This window comes from Cebus imitator, unplaced genomic scaffold (genome assembly GCF_001604975.1).
Source record: "Cebus imitator isolate Cc_AM_T3 unplaced genomic scaffold, Cebus_imitator-1.0 Scaffold108, whole genome shotgun sequence".
Lineage (NCBI taxonomy): Eukaryota > Metazoa > Chordata > Mammalia > Primates > Cebidae > Cebus > Cebus imitator.
This window is the reverse complement of record NW_016107423.1, coordinates 1,705,118-1,728,693: the sequence shown is the minus strand read 5'-3', so window position 1 is coordinate 1,728,693 and position 23,576 is coordinate 1,705,118. Positions and strand designations below refer to the sequence as shown.

The 23,576-nt window shown below is 41.9% G+C and overlaps 1 protein-coding gene across 1 annotated transcript in view; it reads left to right on the top strand.

Annotated features, from left to right (window-relative positions):
* Positions 1-4,711: 4,711 nt before the first annotated feature.
* Positions 4,712-23,576, top strand: part of STARD13 (StAR related lipid transfer domain containing 13) — a 251,605-nt gene continuing 232,740 nt past the window's right edge. The window contains exon 1 of the mRNA XM_017538037.2: positions 4,712-5,096. Coding sequence (XP_017393526.1) covers positions 4,973-5,096 — 124 coding nt within the window. The 5' untranslated portion in view covers positions 4,712-4,972. The remainder of the gene's footprint in view (positions 5,097-23,576) is intronic.

Sequence of the window (23,576 nt, the reverse complement as noted above, 5' to 3'; positions counted from 1 at the left end):
TGGAATGTGCTTCTCCACTCTTCAGTAGGGGGTGATGGCACAGATTCAGAGTTGAACAGAAGAGGGAAATGGAAGGGATAAAAATGAAATGGAATTGCAGAGCTGTTGCCATTCAGCTGTGTAGGTGGTGGGTGGCAAGTCCTGCCTATTGCCTTTGGTTGTAAGAGACAATGGTGATGGGTCTTATTACATAGCAGTAAGAGAAGGAGAAAAATATATATATATATATATTTTTCATTTGTCAAAGTTATTTATCACAGGATTATTTGTAATTTTAGAAATTTGGAGAAAAGTGTCCAAAATTGTGAAAGCTTTAAAATAAATTATAGCTTGTTTATCCAACAGAATTTTATATAGTCATTAAAAACTATATTTTAAAAGAAAATAAACTGGAAAAATGCTCACAATCTGCTGCTTAGTAAAATAAAAACTTGGTCTAAAAATTCATTCAATTTTTTTTAATATGCAAGGAAAAAATAGAAAAGGAAAATTTTCAAATGTTATCAGTTCTCTTTTTGGTAATATTGTAGGTACTTTTAATGTTTTATGATTTTTATGTGTTTAAAAACTATAATTATCAGTATGTGTTACCTCTATTTTTAAAATTAATAAACATTATATAAGAAAAGAGCGATAATTAATGACGATGAAGCAACATCACCATTAGCTTCCTTAAAATGTACACTTGTACTAAGAAGCAGATCCTAATGGTAACCAGCCATCTAAAACTATAGGAATAGTCATTCAGTCTGTAAACAGTCCTACTCCTACTATGTGTGGTTCACTGAAAAGGCACAAGGGATTGAGAAATAAAAGCCCTGTACTAGTCCTAGCTGGGGGAACTCAGGACTGCAGGGACAGCTGAGAAGAAACAGATAAGGACACTTAGATTTTGGCTCTTTGATAAGTGCTCTTCTGGCAGTAGCCCCAAGGCATGGCAGAAACACAGTGGAAGAGGAACTCATCCAGCCACTGGGATTTGTAGAAGGCTCAAGGAGGAGATGACATCTGAGTACTTCTGAGTTGAATCTTGAAGGATGAATGAAGGAAAAAAAAATTAGGGTAAGGGCATTCAAGCAGAACTAATATATAAAGACATAGAGTGCAGTGGGAGCAAGAGCTTTCAAGTGGGACTCTTTTTATGCTGAAATTCAGGGAAGGGAAAGAGAAAAACTGAACTAAATCAGTTACTCAGGAGATGGAGAGGTCGGGGAAAGATCGAAGCTACATAAGATGTATGGAGGAGTTTCAGATGTCTTCTAGATTTCTCTCTGTCACTAGATGGGTGGTAGCACCAGGTGGCTGGCATAGGAAATAAAGATGAAAAAGCAGATTTGGAAGGAAAGTTTTGGAGATAGCCATCAGGAAGGTAAACAATACATGACCCTAAAGCAGAATCATTCATTTATTTTGCAAGTATTTACTGATCATGACTGTCTGGGACTGTTTTAGGCACTGAGGATGCACAAACAAGTAAGACAGGCAGGGCCTCAGCTTTTATGGCACTCGCAACCTACCTGGGAGACCGACCACAAACAAACACACACAATGTGTGGAAGTGGAAGTGCTATGAGGAAAACTAAACTGAATGCCATGAGAAGGAGTAATGGGGCTATTTAGGTTGGGTGTCAGAGAAGGCTTTTTGAAAGGGCTCAGGTTAGATTTGGGCTAGGACTGTAATGTAATTATAATATCATTGTTATTCGGAGTATAGATTAGGTCCTTCTATGTGCCAAATGGATTATTTCATTTAATCCAGAATGCAATCGTCTGGGGAGATACTATTGAAAACAGAAACATACACAGGATCAAACAGGACTCTGTCTTTAGTCACACGCTTACCACATACACTTTCTATCTATAGCCCGTCAGGCCTTGAGAAGGACCATGTGAGGCCTCCCGTGAAAAGGAGGAACCCAGGGGAGGGTGTCGCCTGATAGCCACGAGACAAGCCTGTGTCAGAGGAAGGAAATGGGCAGCAGCATCGGATGGTCCATGCGCCCTGGAAAGGACAACAATAACTGGAACATGTCTGTTAGATTTAGCAACCAGATGATTACTGGTGACCTTGGCAAGATCATGTTCACTGAGGAAGGGAGGAAGCCCAGATTGCAGTGTTGACAAGGAAAGACTTCTCTTCCCAGGGACACAGTGTAGAGGCAGTACTTTTTAGAATGGCTGCTGTTGTTTTAATTTTGGTTTGTTTAAAAGAAGGGTGAGGCTGGAGGGTTGAGCCTATGGAGAGGGAGAGATAGGGGGTCTGTGAGGGAAAGGAAGTAACCAATGTAGCAAAATCCATGTCACAACAAGAAGGGAAAGGAAGCCCAGCACAGGTGGAGGACAGGGTCTCAGGCAGGAAGAGCAGCACCTCTTCTGCTACAATGGGAGGGAAGGGAGTAAGCAAGAAGGGAGGTAGGGCCGGGGGGTTACCTGCGTTCTTTCCTCTGACGTAGGTGATATTTTCATCTGGCGAAGTCCCCAGAGGGGATTCTACCTAAGGTTCAGCTTTGTAACAGATACTGGGGAGAATGAGAGTGAATGCTGTACAGATGACTCCAAGTAGCCCTGAGGTTCCTGTTGAGGTTAGAACTCTTGGCGTTTGTGGTGGCTCCATCTGCACAGCTGTGTGGCTTCTTCCAACAGGGCCAGCAGCCAGGGCTGGCGGAGAGCTGGGCTATGCTGGGTGACACACACTGCTCAGGCGGCACCTGTTCTGAGCAGATCATTTTCGTCTTTCGTCTGGCTTCTCTTGGACAGTTCTCAATTCATGGGCCATCCGACAGCCAGAACTAAACACATGTGCAATGCCAGAATTTAGTCTTCAAATTAGTCACTTACGGAAAACCCCTAATCGATGGCATCTGAATATAAAATATGTGTTAGAATAGAAAGTAGTAGGGGCCCAGGCTCTTGAAAGCTAAATGATCACTGAAATAGCTTGAATGGTTCTGTTCTGTTCCCACGTATATAATGTTAAAACTATGGCTTCTGTTTTATTCAATAAGAGGTCCCTTCTAAAAGTCAAATACACAGCTTCCCTGGGAATGTAATTGTTAAACATTCTGTTGTTACACTGTATAGCAGACACTTTAAGATAACAGGAATCTTGTTCTTTGCAGAGCATTTTGTTACCTCTACATGCATACAAAGCAGAGGATGGAATCAAAAGGGTACTTGGCTTGGGTCCAGAAAGCAATCTGGATTAGTCTGTAACTGACTGCCATAGTTTCAAGTCCATTTCTGATCCATAACCTATTGCTTCATAACTATTTCAAAGGTTTGCCAGGATGGTACAAAAAAAAGTATCTCATTACTTTCTAGCTTATTCTGAGTATGTTTCACTAGTTAACATTTTAAAATATCTAAAGTAACAAAATAAGACTAAAGACTTTTTTTTTTTTAACCATCATCCCTGTCATTCCTGTTTTCTATCAACAAGATAAACTGATGGAGGGAATATTTACTAGAAGTGTAGCAGAAATGTAGGGGGAATATTTTAGGTAACTGTTGGTTTCCATTCCCTAAGTCAGTAGCAATTTATACACATAGAGGAAGGACTGAATACTTTTAATTTTCAAACTTCCTGTGGAGCACCTGAAATTAGAATATCTGATTACATTTTGGTTATTATTTGGCAGCCTAGTACAAAGACATTTAAAAAGAAATGGGATTCAAGCAATTTTGCAGATTCAAGAATACAGAAATTCCATTTGAAAAAATTTGTTCCCTTCCTCAAACCTGAGGTGTAAGGCATTAATCACAACTCTGAATTAATTAAATGTCGTCACAGTCACTTTCTTGGAAGACCTCAAAGCAATTCAGAAGCAGAACTTTGTGAATTGCAGGACACCCTGAGGCCTGAGATAGTATTGTCTTCTCCTTATGAATGAGTTGAAGCCCAGGAAGTGGACTTGGACTTCAGAGATGATGTGTTTCTTACAGAGCCAATACATTTCCTTCTTTCCTTCAGGAATCAGAGTTAATTTCTAATTACAAGCCTATTTTATGTTTTTGGCTAAAATACCTGAAAATTCTTGTATTCATATTTCATATTTCTTGTATTTCATATTTCACTTCTTCCTAATACCTACTTCTTTAGCAGCACACAGATTGTAATGCTTTCTCAACGTATATACATCTATTTTAGGTAGGTTCCTCATGGTTTGACCTTAATATTTAAAAGTTATTTTCCTCCTCATAATACCTATGCAATGGAAATAAATATTTTGACACTTCAAACCATATTAATTTGATTGTAGTTTGCAGCCAGATAACTATTTCGTCGAAGAAGTCAGAAAGGATTAACATAATGTTCAGATCACCAATATTGAACATCAAAAGAATGTCAGCCAAACAGAGTAGCTGACTTCAAGTGACTTGAATTCAGGGAAACTGGGATGAGTTATGCTCTCACTGTGGCATATATAAATTTTTGTTGTTGTAGTAGTTGTGAAGGTGGCAGTTTCTGAAAGTGAAAAATAAAGGAAACTATCAAGAAATAGGAGGAATATGGTCCAGCCCCTGATTTCTGGATGAAACTGGAAAAGAAGCTGGAAGCTCCTTGAGTGGGGGCCCCTGGGGACCAGGCTGTCAGGTTGGGCGACAGAGGGAGGGGGAAGCATGCTCCTGACCGAGTGGGGCCAGAGGCAGTCAGGGGGAGGGCAGGGGAGGGAGGGGAGTGGAGTAGCGCCCAGCGGAGGGGAGGAGGGGAGGAAAGGGAAAGTGGGAAAGGAGTAGAGGAGTTGGCGAGCGCAGAGGTTAACCTAGCTTGGCGCTCCTGGTGGCCAGGCATCCCGGTCCGCGCGTGGCGCAGCCACCCAGCGCGGGACCCACCCATGTCACACCCGCGTTGGGTCCCGGGACCCCGGCAGGAGTGCCGCGTCCGTCCTCTCCAGTCGCCAGGAGTCTGAGTTGCAGGCCACGCAGGAGTGGCGGTGGCGAGCCAGCCGGTCGTTATGAGGACGGATCTAAAATGAGCAGCAAACGGAAACCTTGCCAAACGCAGCTCAGGAGATCCATCAGTGAGCATTTGCGGGACTCTACGGCCAGAGCCTGGGATTTGCTGTGGAAGAACGTCCGGGAGAGGCGACTGGCAGGTCAGTGCCCCGGAGACGCCGGGACCCAGGGGGCGGAGGCAGATGCCGGCCGTAGCCCGCCCAGGCCCGCTGCCCTTCTCCGCCCTGGAATCCTGGGCATGGGTTTCAGAGCCCAAGGCCGGGGCGAGCGGGCTGTGGGCGCCACCCTCCCTGGCCTGCCCTAGCGCTAGCCCGCCGCACCCCCTGGTGGGTGTGGGCTCCCTGCCGAGAGCGCGCTCTGACAGCCCAGCCGGTGCTCCTTGCGGGCGGGCGCTGGACAGGGGTTACCTGGGCTGCCCCTGGGCCACCTTTTTGCCTAGGCTGTCGCCTGCTCCATTGCCATCCCATTCCACCCTAAGTGAGTAAGTGCCCAGACCAAGTGGCCATCCGCTAGAGCTGCCCCTCCCCAACTTCGCCTTCTCCAAGTGGGACACATCCAATCAGTGCGTGGGAGGGAGAGTGGAACGCAAGGCAAGCAGCACGTCCAAAGCGCCCTAGACCAGCCGCTCGGGGATACAGGAGAGGATGTGAAGGGCGATAGGTGGACGGTAGCTGCCCGCAGCCCCTGCCCAGCTGTGAGCAGGCTTTCCTCCCTTTGAGGTTATAAGGAAGGGCCTCCCTCTGGGACTTCACTGTCCACGAATCAGAGCAAGAGAGGAAGTGGTTGTTTTGAGTCAGGAGGTCCTTAAGAATCCTTGCTTGGATCAGAAGGCCGCCCCCTCCTTAGTACCTCCTCCAGTGTCACACTGCCTCTCACTGCTTCTGTTCTTACCCCATGGAGCCCTCTCTCTGTAGGCTAAGACGGCAGTGAGCGGTCCAGCCATCTCAGAGCCCTCACTGAAAGCTTTAGGACCCTTTAGTCACTGCCTCATGCCTGTCCCAATAAGGGAACGTGGCCAGGCTCCACAGCACAGCTCCTGGGCGGGGCAGGGTTTAGGGCCTCCTTTCCCCACATGTTAGCTGCTGGAATATGCTTCAGAGACTGGGGGAAGCAAGACTGGAAGGACCCCTGAGGGGACCCTGAGGCAAGCGCCTGAATCTGTTGCCTCTGTGTCCTCTCCAGGACTGTCTTGAGCTAGGCAGTGACCACCACGTGGGCAGAAGACAGTTCTAGAGAAGAAGATCTGTTGCCTAGGCAGAAGGAACAGACATCACTGGTGAAGTGGGAGATTTAACCTTCTTTGAACTCCTCCCTCTTTTCCTTATTTGAACCGTAAAGCAAGTGGTTTACTAGGTGTTCTGCCCTTAATCCCGTGCACCCATATCCCTCATCAGCCTGAAAGCATTCTGGGGAAGATGCCCAGAGTCTACAGCACTTTTAGAGAAGGTCGCTAGCAAGCTAAATTAGAATTGGAGATTATGGATGACTCCAACACTCAATGTTGTAAGCATACAATGTTCATTCCATATTTTCTCTCCAACACAGTGGTCACATTTAGTGTGCACCCAAGAAATAAACAGACTTTTTTGGTTTGGACCCAGAAATAAATTGTGGTAACCCAGAAGTTTTGACTGTTGATGTTTAGAAACCTGTACGTGCACTGTAGACCTCAATTAATAACAATTAATAACTTTCCCTGTGATCATGCTAAATTGTATATTCTATATGACGGATGGTGCTAGAGAAATTTTTGTGGTCTAATAAACTTTTGTTGCTTCATAACTTCAGAATGCTTCCTGAAAATGTCTCTTTCATAGCTTCTGTTATTTACGTTTGTTAAGTTTGTTAAATCAGTGGGTCCTCAGGAAACAAGAAGTCATTCCAGGAGGCCTGCCAAGCTGTGCTGGGTTTTTATAGAACCTGAGACCAAAGATGACTGCAGCTCTTTTTCAAGGAGAGATCTGGGAAGGAAGAAAGTGTCATGTAAATACTTAAAACAATTAAGGCTGTCCAAGAAAGTCATATTCACATGAATTTTACATTGCAGTTAAGGTGGTGAAGGGAAAAAGTTTTGATCCTGGGAAATAAACTATAGATAGAGATTTTAAGATGGTGAATATATAGAAGTTAGGGCTAAAAGTGGTTTTAGAATGGTAAATATAAGAGAGCTCTCAAGAGTAGTGCAATTATTTTTTAAAATAGCGATATGAGGCTTGAAAATGTTCAATCAGAATATTAATATCTGCTTGCCCATAATCTGCTTACCACTCTGTTCACAGTGGATGCCAGCAGGTTATTCATCTGGGACCAAACAATCCTGTGTGAGGCAGACTTCAACTTCTGCTTCTCTAAGCAAGCTGGGATGCCTGCCACAAAACTAGGCCAACTCCATGAAGGCGCTTTTAGATGCAAATTGATTTTCTTGGGTTTTCTTGCTAAGGTAGCTGAAATATGGAACTTTGGCCATGAGACACTGAAATACTTAAGTTATTAATGTTGGCATCAATTCTAGATGGAAATGTTCTTCATTTGTAAAAGCGTTCTTTATATGGTTCAGTTTCACAATACCAGAATAACCAATCATAGTCATGCGTCGCTTAATAATGAAGATATAGTCTAAGAAATGTATTGTTAGGTAATTTCATTGGTTGAGTGAATCAAGTGTAAACCATAGAATGTATTTACACAAACCTGGATGGTATAGCCTACTACATACCAAATAGGCTATTTGGTATGGCCTATTTCTCCTAGGCTACAAACCTGTACAGTATATTACTGTGCTAAATGCTATAGGCAATTGTAACACAACGGCAAGTATTTGTGTATCTAAACACATCTAAAAAGAAAAGGTACAGTAGCCAGGCATGGTGGCTCATGCCTGTAATCTCGGCACTTTGGAGGCCAAGGCAGGCAGATCACTTGAGGCCAGGAGTTAGAGACCAGCCTGGCCAACATAGTGAAACCCCATCTCTACTAAAAAACAAAACAAAACAAAATATTAGCCAGATGTGGTAGTAATGTGTAATCCCAACTACACGGGAGGCTGAGGCTTGAGAATCATTTGAACCCAGGTGGCAGAGGTTGCAGTGAGTCGAGATTGTGCTACTGTACTCTAGCCTGGGTAACAGAGCCAGACTGTCTCAAAAAAGAAAAAAGAGGCCGGATGTGGTGGCTCACACCTATAATCCCAGCACTTTGGGAGGCTGAGGTGGGTGGATCACCTGAGGTCAAAAGTTCAAGATCAGCCTGACCAATATATGGTGAAACCCCATCTCTACTAAGAAAATATTCAAAAATTAGCCGGGGGTGGTGGTGTGTGCCTAGTCCCAGCTACTCAGGAAGCTGAGATAGGAGAATTGCTTGAGCCCAGGCGGTGGAGGTTGCAGTGAGCCAAGATCATGCCACTGAACTCCAGCCTGGGCAACAGAGCAAGACTCCATCAAAAAANAAAAAAAAAAAAAAAAAAGAAAGAAAAAAGAAAAGGTACAGTAAAAACATGGCATTATAAGCGTATGGGACCCCTGTCATATATGCAGTCCAATTCGTCATTGACTGAAATAATGTTGTGTGGTGTAGAATTGTATATGAATATTCCCCAAGAGGGCATCTGTTCTGTCAAGAGATGATATTAGGTTATTGGCTTTTTTCGTCTTGCTTTATTTTTTAAAATCAGGTAAGTTTTGTGCTGGAACTTCTTTTAACTTGCCTAAAATTTTCTTCTTACTATACTTAGTCAGTGGAACAGTGTTCAAAGTGCTTTATAACAAATTTGTATTTGCAGTCAGTCACAGTGGCTCATGTCTACAATCCCAGCACTTTGGGAGATTGAAGCAGGAAGAGCACCTGAGGTCAGAAGTTCAAAATCAGCCTGGCTAACAGGCTAACATAGTGAAACCCTGTCTCTACTAAGAAAAAGTAAAATAAAATAAAAAATAGCCTGGCATGGTGGTGTGCACCTGTAGTCCCAGCTACTCTGGAGGCTGAGGCAGGAAAACTACTTGAACCCAGAAGGTGGAGGTTGCAGTGAGTCGAGATTGCACCACCGTACTGCGGCCTAGGCAACAGAGTGAGACTCAAAAATAAATACACAAATACATAAATAAAATAAAAAATAAATAGACTTGTATTTGCTATCTAGGGCATTCTGAAGGCATTTGATTCTCCCTTTTGCTTTTTTACATCCCAAGGAAGGAAATCCTTTTTCTAACTCACTATTATTTCTCTTCATGAAAAGCTGTCTTGTCAACTGAACAGAAAAACAAAAAGAAGTAGAGCTGTTTAAGCATGTTGAAGCCTATGGGTTTCTGGAAGGAGGGGAATATATATATTTGAAAAATGTATTCCTTTTTCTTAAAAAAAAAAAAAAAAAACGCAACAAACAATTACTGTCCTAGAGTTTCTGGGGGCCTGAGGATGTTAGCTGGGTGCTTTTGTCTCTGTGCCTCTCATAAGGTAGACTTCAAGCTGTCAGCTGGGTGGCAGTCAGTTGAAAGCTTGGTTGAGGTTGGTGGATCTGCTTCCAAGCTCACTCACATAGGTGTTGGCAGGCCTTGGTTTCTCTCTGGCTGTTGGCTGGAAGCTTCAATCTCTTGCCTTGTGTACCTGACATACAATATGGCAGAGATCCGAGAGAAAAGAGCATGCACTCAAGACAGAAATTGCAGTCTTTATAACCTGATCTCAGAAGTGACATATCATGTGGGAGGGAACTGACTACACAAGATACGGCTACCAGGAGGTGGGGACGATTGAGGGCCAACTTGGAGGCTGGGTAGCACAGGTACAAAAGTTTATAAGATTGTCCTTAGCAAATGCCAGGTCAAATCTGAAATCTGCCTAACAAGGAAGCCCTAAAGCAAGACCTTTTTTTTTGTTTGAACAAATAGCCTGGAAAAAGCATTTCTTAACGTAGGTCATAGTGACACAAATAATGAAACCAATGTAAGGATAATATATGAATAATGTTTGAATATATTAATTTCATTGCAAAAATATGAAAAGGAGATATTGTTAAAGAAGAACTTATATTGGGAGCTCTTGGGCTTTCCAATTCTGTGACAGTGGCTAGATTTCCACTAGATTATGGAATTGTTGTCAATGCATACTTCTTAATTTTCTAAAATTCTACTCCTCCTGGGGCCCAGCAAGTTTTTCTCACCGTCATCTCAGTATCCATGATTACAATAATGATGGTAATTGTTTAGTTGTTAGTGTTCAAAGCAGGATTCAAATTCAGGTCATCAGAAGTCAAAAGCCATCTGTGCCTATTTCCTGTGGTACCACACAACCTCTTCCCTGGACTTTGTGGAGACTTGTGGACCCCCAAATCCTTTCTAAGACCCTCTGTCACTTGCAGTTCAATTACAAAGGAATAACAAAAAGAATTTGAAAAGTACTCTTTCTTCCCTGCTGGAGTAACAAGGGTAACCCTGTTTATCTAAAGTAACTTGTCCTCTAACCATCCCATTGGAATCGTTAGTGTATGGGCTTATGGAGATTTGAAACAAACAAACAGCCATATACCTTGCTTGTCAGGGCCCCTCCTTGGTTCATTGTGCTCACAACCATTGGGAGAGCTACAAGAATGAGATGCTGTTGTAAACCCTACATGCACAGCAGGTTTCTTCAAGGTGGGAGAGTGACAGGTTATTTTCGCTTCCCCAGTTCCCTAATCAGCCATTGCTGGTGACAATTCTGTACTTTTATGGCATTGTTAAATTCTTTAGGCAGAAGCATACCCTTTAGCTTTTGGTGTTTGTAAGCAGCTTGAATTACTTTTTAGCTGTAAAAGTCTAAGAACATTCAAATGACTTTTCTAAAGCTTTCTGCTCCTCTGCTTTAAAACCCTACTCTATTTTAATGGAAATGTAATCCATATGTTTGATTCCATTATACTCATATAACAATATTTAGGTAGCCTGTGAGCTAATTGATGTCTAAGTCTTTTGATCTTTTTTATAGTCTCATTTTAAATCATTTCTTATAGACACAGGAAGTTCTACTGCTGCCAAAAATATTCTGACTTAAAACAGTGAAAAGTTCAAGTTTTGTTAGAAACATTAATTCCACCAAATTTCCGTGAGTTCTTGTCGTGTTAAAACAGGTTCGTTCATTCTCAAAGTCAACAGTAGCATCCTGTGAAGTGATATAAACACAAGATTGGGACTTCAATGCAAAGCAAGGTTAAGTATAATATATAAGCCACAAAAAGTTCCTTATTAAAACCTAAATATTTTCCATAATATCAAAAGTACAGGATGATACTAGCCAATCCTTTTCATGTATTTTATATCCATTTTATCATCACTTTTCTGTGAAAAATAGACCATTCTATTCTGTCAGGGTTTTTTTGTGTGTGTTTGTTTGTTTTTTAAACATCTTTTGAGATGAGACTACATTTAGATGCTATTTATATTAACAACAGCAAAAAACATCTAAGTCAAGAAAATATACAATTAAAAATAGAGAAGAGCACATCACTTGTATCGGAGTTGCCAACCTTAGCCACATAGACTCATTTGGAACCTTTCAGAAGTACTGAATCATCTCTGGCCTCCTCCCAAAGATTCTGATTCAATTCAGCTGGGGTCTGGGTATCCGTATTTTTAAAAGCGCTGCAGAAGATTTCACTGTGCAGTCCAGGTTGAGAACCACTGACTTACCTTAATTCCCACATAATCACTTGCAGAATTCTGGGGCTAATACAGGGTTATATTCTAAGCCCTAAGGAAAGTTTTGCTTAAATGAGGTCAGAGGAACTTGTCGGATCACAGGGACAGAAAAAAAAAGATCAGTGGTGCCTGGAAAATAATGAAATAGGTGGTAGGGGTGGATGTCAGAAACCTAGACAGAGGGTCAGGTTGTAAGATAAGGTTAGGGTTTGTTGCCAGGGCAAGAAGTTTTGCTTTGGTTCTACAGGAGATAAGAACAAAGGGCTTGAAGCAGAGGAGTGACAAGACCTGAATAAATACTATTGGTGGTGGTCTAGGTGAAAGATAAACAGTGACATGGACTAGGGTGATAGTGATAGAAATGGAGAGAAAGGAACAGATTTGGAGTATGTCTTGAAGTAGAGACAATGCTCACAGGTTGGTTGTTGGAAGCTAGGGAGAGTCCTAGATTTTTTTTTTTTTTTAAACAGTTTTCATTCTGTTGTGCAGGCTGGAGTGCAGTGGTGGAATCATGGCTCATTGCAGCCTCAACCTTGGAGGCTCAAGCATCCCCCCACATCAGCCTTCCAAGTAGCTGGGACTACAGGCTTGCGTGACCGCCCCTAGCTAATTTTTGTATTTTTGTAGAGATGGGGTTTCTCCATGTTGCCCAGGCCAGGCTGGTCTCAAACTCCTGGGCTCGGTGTTCCCACCTCCGCCTCCCAAGGTGCTGGGATGACAGGTATGAGCTACCACGCCCAGCCAGATTTTTGGTCTGAGCAGCCACGTGGAGTGTAGCAACGTTGGCTGAGATGTGGATAACTGGCAGATGTGCGTGGGAGAGAAAAGGACTGAAAGGTTCTCTGTTGGTTCCGTTAGCTTTGGAATGCCTACTAGACATCCAAAAGTAAAAGTCAAAGAATTGGATGCATAAGTATCAGCTTTGTAGGCAAGTCAAAGCCAGAGCTATAATGTGGGAATTACTGGCATATGACTACGCTATAAAACTTTGGAATTGGGTGGAGCTACTTAGGGAGAGATTATAGATAAGGGGGAGGGGCCAAGGGCCAAGTCCTGGGGTGCTCTTTGGTTAGACCACAATATTTGGACATAAATATACATATGCACATACTAAATATTCAGGAAATGAGAAAGAGAGCAATATTATTTCTAAATTCATTCTTCTATCACAATAGTACTGCTACATTGAATAATCTTTTGTGATAGATTTACAAATTTGGTCCCAGAACAGTTGATGAATAAAAATATTGCTGGGAATGATGGCTCGTGCCTGTACTCCCAGCTACTTCAGGAGGCTGAGGAGAGAAGATAGCTTGTGTCCAGGAATTCAAAGATGCAGTGAGCTATGATCATGCCACTGCCCTCCAGCCTGGGTGACAGAGTGATACCCTGTCTCTATTAAAAAAAAAAAAAAAAAACTATTAAAAAAAACCTCACTAATCAAAATACCTTTTTAATTTAAAAATTATATTACAAAGTAAAAAAAAAATTTAAAGAAACACTTCTCAAGTTGCCTGCATATGCACAAAAAAGAAAAACACAGTTTATTGAATAAAAAATGGATCTAGCATGAACACTTCTCTGGTTACTGTAACTGATTGGGCCTACATATAATGGGATAAGAGCTTTATTTTGGCAGGACTTCGCCAGTGTCCTGATACCTAGGAACAGCCTGATCAAACAAAGCTTAGCTCGTAGGAAAGGTTCTGTATATTGATTTTTCCCATATAGGATCCACTTACTGATCCTTAAGGGTTATGCTTTGCCCATGACACTGCTGGTTAAGGTAAAATTTTTTAGAGAAAAATAGATAACCAATGCCTTAAATGTATCTGTGGCCGTGCACAGTGGCTCATGCCTATAATCCCAGCACTTAGGGAAGCTGTGGTGTAAGACCAGCCTGGGCAACATCTCTATTAAAAATACAAAAATTAGCTGGGTGTGGTGGTACATGCCTTTAATCCCAGCTACTCAGAAGACTGAGGCAGGGAAATCACCTGAACTCAGGAGGAGGAGGCTGCAGTGAGCTGAGATCACACCACTGACCTCCAGCCTGGGTGACAGAGCTTCTGTCTCAAAAAAAAAAAAAAAAAAAAGTTTGCATTTGTAAAGAGTGTAACTTAACCGTGGCCTAACCTATCTGCTATATGCTGGTCCACCCTGTGGGGTAACACAGTGTCCTCCTTGAATTGGAACAAAGAAAGACCATGTTCATTAATTGCTGGTGGCTGCTCTGACTAAGGCACAAGCCCAGCTGATTCACTAACATTTCTTTTTCTTTTCTTTTCTTTTGAGACAGAGTCTCACTCTGTCGCCCAGGCTGGAGTGCAATGGGGAAATCTCGGCTCACTGCAACCTCCGCCTCCAGGATTCAAGCGATTCTCCTGCCTCAGCCTCCCGAGTAGCTGGGACTACGGGTGCGTGCCACCACGCCCAGCTGATTTTTTGTATTTTTAGTGGAGATGGGGTTTCATCATGTTAGCCAGGGTGGTCTTGATCTCCTGACCTCGTGATCCGCCTGCCTTGGACTCCCGAAGTGCTGGGATTACAGGCGTGAGCCGCCGCACCCGGCCATTCAGTGAAATTTCTTGAGAGGACTACAGAATATGATTTTTTTTGTAAGCCACCAACTTGATCATTGAGACACAGAGCACATCTAATGAAATTAATATCTACTTCTCCTTTGCGCTTTTTACATCTTATATTGAACAAAACCGCTTATAGAGAAAATTTTGCTTTAAAACCTTATAGTTTCCTAGGAGTTTATCCAACAGTATATTTCTATTCTGCCCTTTTGCAAGTTTAGTGAGCTTGCAAAATGAAAATAAAAGTGGTTTTAAAAGTCTTACAACATTCCTGGGCTTTTTTCAGAGTCCTTGAATGTTCAGTCCTAAAACAGTTGAGTTGAAGGACAAACATTTTTGTCATGTCTGTAGTTAGTCAACAAGTATTTATTGAGCCATGAAATAGCATCCTTGTCAAAGCATGTTGGGACAGCAGCAGGATATTAATTCAGTACTGTGGTTGTATCTTGGCGACGCACACAAATTTTATTATGCTGCCCAAATCACTTAACTCATCTCTCTGACCAGAAATAAAGCAAGCTTCCAGAAATTGCACAAGAGCAGTATAGAATGTGCCATGACTACACAATATTTTATTTGCAAATCTGCTGTGTCAAGACATCTTACATTCTCAGGCAGAGCCTTTCTTTAGTAACATTTTCATCCAAAATAAAACTTTCAGAATCTTATGTTTCTTTTTTTTCTTTTGTACAATGGAGGATATATTATCTATTGTGCATCATGGCATACTGTGATTGTTGAATGCTCCTTTCTCCTTCCTCTATAGGAATTTAATGAACAATAAAGACAATTATGCAATCCAGAAAAAATTAATACATTTACTTGTAATGATATTAAATTGGAAAGTCTTATGCTTCTTATTCTCTCTGCATCTGCATAAAGCAGAAACATTTTTCATTCCTTGAAGGATCTTTGAAAGTGTTTTTCCAGACCGGGCAACATAGGGGAGACACGGTCTCTACAAAAAATAAAGAAAATTAGCTGAGCATGGTGTCACGTGCCTGTCTTATCTGCTCCTACTCAGGAGGCTGAGGTGGGAGGATAGCTTAATCAATGGAAGTTGAGGTTGCAGGGAGCAATGGTGGCACCCCTGCACTCCAACCTGGGTGACAGTGTGAGAACCTATCTCAAAAAAAAAAGTGTCTTTCCATTGAAAATTAGTATTTGTTATTAGAAGAACATCTAAAAGTGTGAATGTTTGAATATTGGGAAAGCGTAACAAGTATAAGTTATGTTAATCTGTCCCTTTGTGGGAACATGCATGTTGTCACCATGACACCACAAAGATGGCAAGTTAGTGCTTTCCTCCCTTACCCGATATTGAGTTGTATTCATTACAGAACTCTTAAAAACCAATTAGAAAACAATGATGGATTGCATCTTTCCTGGCCACAAGGTGTTATCCTCATAATCTTGGAAATAAATTGTGTCTTTCTTTTAGTGCAAAGAAAAGATTTCCTAAGCAGTAGATATAAAAGAGGACCAGATGTTAGAACGAACATAAGTCAAAAGAGCTTTTGCATTTGTTTTATAGATGGTTTTATTCTTTCTAGACAGAAAAAAAAGAGAGGCTTTGTGGTAAGTGTTTTTTTAGCTCTTACATCTAAAACAAAGCAACGACAAATGAAAACTACGTGCATACCCCTTTAGAGTAGCACCATAAGGGTGGGAAAGGGATGGAAGCTATTTGGGATATCATCTATAAAATCAAAACTGTTTAATGGGTATTAACATCTGTGACATTAACACCAGTTTAGTCATGGTGACATACATATTTGCCACAACTATGGCTACAGTGCTAGAAGCATAGATTGTTCAGTGTTTTAAATGAATGCCCTTTAACTTTTGGTTCCTATAACAGTGTAGTAGAGGGTTGCGTTGGTGGTATTAGGGCATGATGGAAGATGACTGGCACAGCATCACGATCTAGTGCAGCTACTGGAGTCACAGAGACATGAGTTTGAATCCTGCCTCCACCACTTAAACCAGTGGGCCCTTGGCCAAGATAATTAATCTCAATGTTTCTCAGCTTCTTCATCTTTAAAGAGGAGGATAAGCATAGTACTTACCTTAGAGGACTGTTATGAGGATTAAATGAGTTAATATTTGCAAAAAACTTAGTGTAGTGCCTGGTCCGTAATACACACTATATAAGGGATTATTGAAAAAAACATACATGTAAGTAGGGAAAGAGCAACAGACACATGTGTTCCTGATAAAAGAGATCCTTTAACTCACACCCTAAACCACCCATTTCCTTCACTTCTAGATTCATCTGCTTGGTTCCTGTATCTTATGAACCCATTCTAGATCCCATGTCCAGGGATTTCCAAGTACTAAGACATTCAGCTCACTCTCCTTGCTCTGACTGGTATTTTTAAAAAATCAAATGCTGAATATATTGTTAGCATGGTTGGCAGCATCTTGTATAGACCCATTAGTGTTATAGCATGAATCATTCATTATACTAACATTTTGTCTTTGTAAAAGACCGTCAACTATGATTTGATCATCAAAATCATCAGCTATAGAGCTATGCAAATGAGAATTCATCTGCATGCTTTGGGCCTAAATGCAATTTGATGGAGACCTAATTAAAATGAGACAAATTGGACTAGATAATCTCTAAGGTCCCATTTAACTTTAAAGATCAATGAGTCCATAAAACCAGACCATGAGTCTAAAAGAACCCTAATGTCCTAAGTCTTTTAGTACCTTTTCTGTCTGGATTTCATGCGTTGGTCTGATAGTTGAGAGAAAAGGCAGAAGCCCGTGAGTGTACCCTAGGAAACCTACCAGTGTCATTCCCATGAAGCTTTGGCTGCTCAGCACTTATACCAGCAATTTATAACTGGTACCTTCTGCTATTGGAACTACATCTACCGGAATTGAAGAAGGGGCAAGAAGGGACAAGCCAGGAGTCCATAGCCTGCAAACACCTCTAAAATCTCAACAGTCTTTGTACCACACTCCAGCAGGGCTGACTGCAGGGCCATGTGACCTGTGCGGTCACACAGGGCTCTATGCATAGATGGGACCCTCATTTGGCTTAGTGTTCTGCTGTTACCATCTTGAAATTCTTAATAACTACTGAATGGAGGGCCCACGTTTTCATTTTGTGCTAGACCTGCCAGTGATGTAGCTGATCCTGTACTCAGGGGAAGCCAGTTCCTTGCAGAACCATGACTTGCTTTGTGAATTCACCTTCACTGGTGACTTGGTATTATATAGATAACAGCCATGTGTAAATCACTGGTGGGACCTTGGAAATCTGCACTTGAGCATCTACAATCCACAATACGCAATCCACATCCTCTGTACCCCTTGCTTTTGGGGGAGATGAACTCCCAAAAAAGAAAGTGTGTTTGTTTTATTTTATTGTTTATTGATTCTGACAACAGCATTATAAAGTAAGGCAATAACATGACCCTTGATGTTTGCAGAGTTATTAATATAGTGATTGTATTTCCTTATTACATATAATGAAGCAAATATTTAATTAGTTTTTAAAAAGTATTGTGGTGCTGAGGTATAACAGGAAATTGGGACAAGGTACAACTCTTGATATGATAGACTTGTAGATCTTAGTTTTTAAAATTTCTTAATTAAGGTATTTCTTAATTAAATATTTACAATGCTCATAATAGATTAATTCATTAAACCACTTCTATTAAAACCATTAAATCCATTTCTTGTGTAGGTTTCCCCTAGGGTACTTAACTCATAAAAGGAAATTAGGAGAGGTGGTAATAAAGCCTATCATTTATCATCAGGGATTTTATATCTGCCAACATTTTATTTTGTCATTATTCCCATTTGTGTCTGGGAAGAACACTAAAGCTGACTGGGCTAGTCTTACAAAATTGCAGAAGTTAAATCCTCCTTTGCTAATGCAGGATATCTGCAGAACTCCATTTAACAATGTAAAGTATATATATATACACACACACACACACACACACATATATATATATATATATATATATATATTTCTTTTGTTTAAAAGTTATTATTTAATATAAAGTATTCTCTTGGTGCAAAAGTAATTGCAATCTTTGCCATTACTTTCAATGGCAAAAACCACAATTACTTTTGCACCAACGTAATATTTCTGGGCAATTAAAAATAAGAGTGCATACATGCATTTTCATCTGTTCTTCGACTACTTCGTCCAATAACATATTTGAGTAGTTTTGGACAGGAACACAAACAAGCAAGTAGATTTTTCTTTTCTTTTCTTTTTCTGAGACAGAGCCTTGCCCTGTCACCCAGGCTGGAGTGCAATGGTGCAGTCTTGGTTCACTGCAGCCTTAACTTCCCTGGCTCAAGCTATCCTCCCACCTCAGCCTCCTGAGTAGGTGGGGCTACAGATACATGCTGCCATGCCCAGCTAATTTTTTTAATGGTTGTAGAATGTTGCCCAGGCTTGCCTCGAACTGTCCAACTCAAGCAGTCCTTCCACCTCAGCCTCCCCAAATGTTGGGATTACAGATGTGAGCCACCAAACACAGCCAGCAGGCAGATTATAATCAGCCAATTCTAGGCCATGTTCTAAGAAAGTGCACCTGTCTTGGACAGCAGAGTCTTGGCACCCAAGTGGGCACAGGTGGTAACAGTGGCTTGGTTAGCCTGTTTTGTGTGTCTAACCTGAACACAAGGAAGTGTGAGATGTGTAAGCAGTTTTGTTGAAGAGTCATAACAAGTTTTACTTTCCAGATATGAAATACTGAATTTGTAGAAATAAATTAAGCCTTAGTAGCACAGTCATCAGTATTCAGAAATTTAAGCTATAGGATCATTCTGGAGAAGGCCTCCTGTATCCATACTTGAATATAATTATTTACTCGTGTGTCTGTATTTACCCCTAAACCACAAAACTCCTCCAGGGAAAGGGTAACATCTTGATCATTGCAGTCATGCAGCTGCCTAGCATGTAGCAGGTATATAGGAGGTGCACAATGAAAGCTTGTTGAGTGAATGAATGAAGGGTATTTTAACATTACCAGCTACCCAGTATTGGACTCTGTTGTATGCCTGGCACTGTGCTAAGGACTTCATGCATGTTCTTACTTAATACCCAGGCTTCTCAGCAGGCACTACCAGGGTCATTGTTAGCGCAAACAGCACCTTCCTGTGATTTAGAAAATTCACGTCAGTCCTCTCTGGGATAATGAGTTAGAAAAAGATGCCTCCTCTGTGACAATGCAGCCCCATAGTTGTGTGGCTTGGTTAATGTACCCGGGGCTGAATTTCAGCCTCCACACACCTCAATGGTTGCTTGCTGTGTATACATCACAGACTACATAATGGTACGTAGTGACCATGCTTACTATTACTACCCTACTTTAGTGGGAAGAAACCAAGGCTGGGAGAGGTTAAGTGGCGTGTGCAAGGCACATACCCACTACTTGTAGCTATGTAGGTTTGAGAGAAGGGCATGACTCTCATGACTTATGAGACGCCAGTGACTCCAGGACTCCCACCCTAATCACAGTCTAGCACTTAGAAAGTGTCACAGTCCACGGGTATTGTAGTGACAGCATGGAACCATTTTCAGAGTCCTGCCCCACTCTTGCCTCACACAGGGCGTCACAGAGGGAGCTGGCTGTGGCCTTCCAGCATCCCATAGTCTCCATGGTAATGATGGGGATTAACGGTGATCCTGAATTTTTCTCTAGTGCTTTACAGCTAAGTGTTAGTCTATGAATGCAATATAACAGTGGCTTGAAAATCAACAGATTGTAACAAAAGTCCCTCACAGGAGACAAAGTGGATGCCGTGACCTCTATTACATTAATGAGACAAATGAGGATAGGAAAAACATGTGGCTTCCCAGAGCACCATGGCAGGGACGTGGAAGGGGGCATTGCAGTCTAGGCTCCTACTCAGTGCTGGCCTTGCCCAGTGTGAGCTCTGCCCTGTCCAGGTCAGTCAGCTGCTGTTAACTCCCCTCAGCCTGTGACACCCAAACCTCATGGAGCATCAGAGCTACCAGAAAAGCCTTTTAAAATACAGACTATATTTTAAAATGTGTGAGTGTATGGTGTATGTGTGCTGCTGGGGGGTGGGAGATCCCGGAGTGTGTGTGTACTTACCACATAAGCTTTCCAGGTGTTTGTTGACTGCCTGCCGGCGCTGTCCTTCCACCAGCATTTGGAAATGGTGCTACACTCTCATGGCTATTTCAGGCTCATGCCTTGTGCCATGGAATGTCTTCGAGGTCAGATACCTTTATCTCATTCAGCCTACCTAGATCCTGCCCGTTTTTAAAGAGCTGGATCAAGCCCTTTATTTCCTTGCCACTTCTGTTCTGGTGATGCCTATTCCCACTTCTTAAGGGTCTCTCCTTTTATGTCTTGGGGGCAAGAGGGCAGGAGTACCAGCCCTGGCGAGGGTCTACTGTGTGTCAGGCCCCGGTTCAGGGTTTTTCTGTATGTCATGCTTCCATGACACTGAGGTCAGGATCATTATTTTAAAAACAAGGTAAGTGAAGGAACTTGGCCAAGTTCAGGGCAGGTCATAAAATGCAGAGTGGGGTTTCATCTGGCTTCCAGTTTCCTGCCTTTCCATCCACTCTGCTAAGTATTTCAGTCTGGTTCTTGTCTCACCCGCAAGATTTCTTTTGTACAAGGAGAGAGAAAGTTTGTCTTACATTTAAAAAAATCTTTCACTCTCTGCTGTATAATCTACATAGTAAAATAACCTAGTTGTTGAGAAGATACAAGAATGGATGGCTTCTCTCACTTCTCTTGCAAACCAGTGCCTAGCAAACTTGTAAAAGGTGAATGCTTTTGATAGATGAGATGATATTTATTTCTTCAAGCTTTTTAATATTACAAGGGAATTCCAGCCAATATTTTTACCTCTTTTTTCTTTTCAGAGTCATGAAGTGTTAGAGCACATGGGTGTCTTATAGATGATCTTGTCCAAGTCATTCATTTAAGAAGAGCTGGTGGAACCTCAGAGAGGTTAAATTCACCTGTTGCAGGTCATCTGTCTCCTTAGTGACAAGTTTGAGATTAGAACCCAGCTTCAAGTCACACGGACTCTTGTGATTATAAGTGAAATCTTACTTGGCCATTCATTTCTGAGCAAGATGCCTGTTTCTGAAATTAGTCTACCAGAGTACCAACTTTTCAAGAGAAAAGATGGTGCCTTACTTCAAGAGCAAAGCCTTTCCCATGAGATATGTTTTGTAAGTGTTTGTTGGCAGCCTAGCTGACTCAGTGACTGATTAAAGGAAGGACAGAAGGACATGAAAAGTATTGACTTGCTCCCTCCTGAGTTCCTCCTCAGTTTACCTCTGATGACCCCAAACTCCACCTGTCCTGCCATGATCCCACCCCCAGATGTTTGGTGCACCTGTCAACTTTGTAGATTTGTGCACGGTAAACTCCTCCTACCCTCCAGCCTCCTTCTAAGGTGCAACTGGAAATTTTCATTTTAAAGCTAAAGGAAACTAATACTGCTGTTGTTATTGGAAGGAGGAGGGAAATGGAGAAGGCATAGTGGAAATTTATTTTTTATTTTTATTTTTGAGACCAAGTCTCACTCTGTTTCCCAGCCTGGAGTGCAGTGGCATGCCCTTGGCTCACTATAGCCTCTGCCTCCCAGGTTCAAGTGATTTTCATGCCTCAGCCTCTGAGTAGCTGCCAATCTTACAGGTGCCTGGCAGATTTTTGTATTTTTAGTAGGGACAGCGTTTTGCTATGTTGGCTGGACTGGTCTCAAACTCCTGACCTCAAGTGATCTGCCTACCTTAGCTTCCCAAAGCGCTGGGATTACAGGCATGAGCCACTGTGCCTGGCTGGCATAGTTGAAATTTAAACATATATTTGTCATCCATTTAAGATGGAAATGTTTCTTTTTGGCCACTTAAAATTATTATTATTATTATAGAGCTTGAGAAAAAAAAATGAGCTTTTTAAAATAATTTCCTAAATTATATGATTTTATTTTTACCAAGACTGTAAGTTTCTCATTCACTTAATTTATTCAACAAATATTTCTTAAGGACCTACTATGCTAAACAGTCACAGCACTGGGGATTCGGTGTTGAACACGACTGGCAAAATCAGCAGCCTTACTGAGCTTCTATTCAAGTGGTGGAGGCAATAATAATTATATTAACTGCTGTGATTAACATATTATGAAGAAAAAGACAAAAAATATAGAAAAGCTAGAGAATGAAAGGGGGGGCTACTTTGGATACAGTGAACAGGAAAGGTGTCTTGGGTAGTGTGGGCTGCTCTGACGGAATGTCATAGACTGCGTGGCTGAAACTGCAGACATTCATTTCTCATCGTTCCAGAGGCTAGAAGTCTGAGATCAGGGTGCCAGCATGGTTGGATTCTAAAAAGGACCATTTTCCACATTGCAGACTACCGTTTTCTGGTTGTATCCCCACATGGCCGAAAGAGAGTGAGAAATCTCTCTGGGGTCCCTTTTATAAGGGCACCAATGCCATTTACGAGGGCTCTACTCTCATGACCTAATGACCTCCTAAAAGCCCTACCTCCTAATACCGTCAAATTGGGGGTTGGGATGTCAACGTATGAATTTTGATGGGACACAGACATTCAGTTCATTGCCAAAGGGCTCTCTGGAGAAGTGGTATTGAAGCAGGGACACTCAGAGATCTGGAGGAAAGAATGTTCTAGGCAGAAGGAAGAGGGCAGGAATGAGTCCTGAAGCAGGAGCCTGTGGAAGTGTCTGTGGATAGGCGGAGAGGTTGGTGGAGTTGGAATGCAGTGAGCCGGCGGGGGAGGGTTAGGGAATGGGTTTGACAGATATCCAGATCTTCTGCAGCCTTATGACTGGGAGAGTCTAGATATGCTTTGAGGTATGATTTGCTTTTAGCAATTCACCTGGTTTATGATGTAAAAGGTAGAAAGAAATGACAATACAGGCCAAAAGTGGAAGCAGTGAAACCTTTTACAGGCCTCCTTGATTATTCAAATTTAGTTAATGTCTCAATTATACAAAAAATACTTAGTTGCTAATTACATTAAGACCACCACATAATTAAGAGGAGCGAGAAAGCAACCTCTGGCCCTTGTTTTTTTATGCAAATGGAAGAAATTAGCTACACTCATTCATCCATGAAAAGCATTTATTGAGTGAACATCGTATGTCAGATGCTATGCTCTGCACTGAAAATGAGAGGATGAAAAAGACCCTAATTCTAACTAACACTCAAGGAACTCAGGACAAGTACAGTTGTGGAAGAATGAAGAAGAGGCCAGGTGGCTCACACCTGTACTCCCAGCACTTTGGGAGGCCAAGGCAGGTGGATCACCTAAGGTCAGGAGTTCAAGACCAGCCTGACCAACATGGTGAAACCTCGTCTCTACTAAAAAAAAAA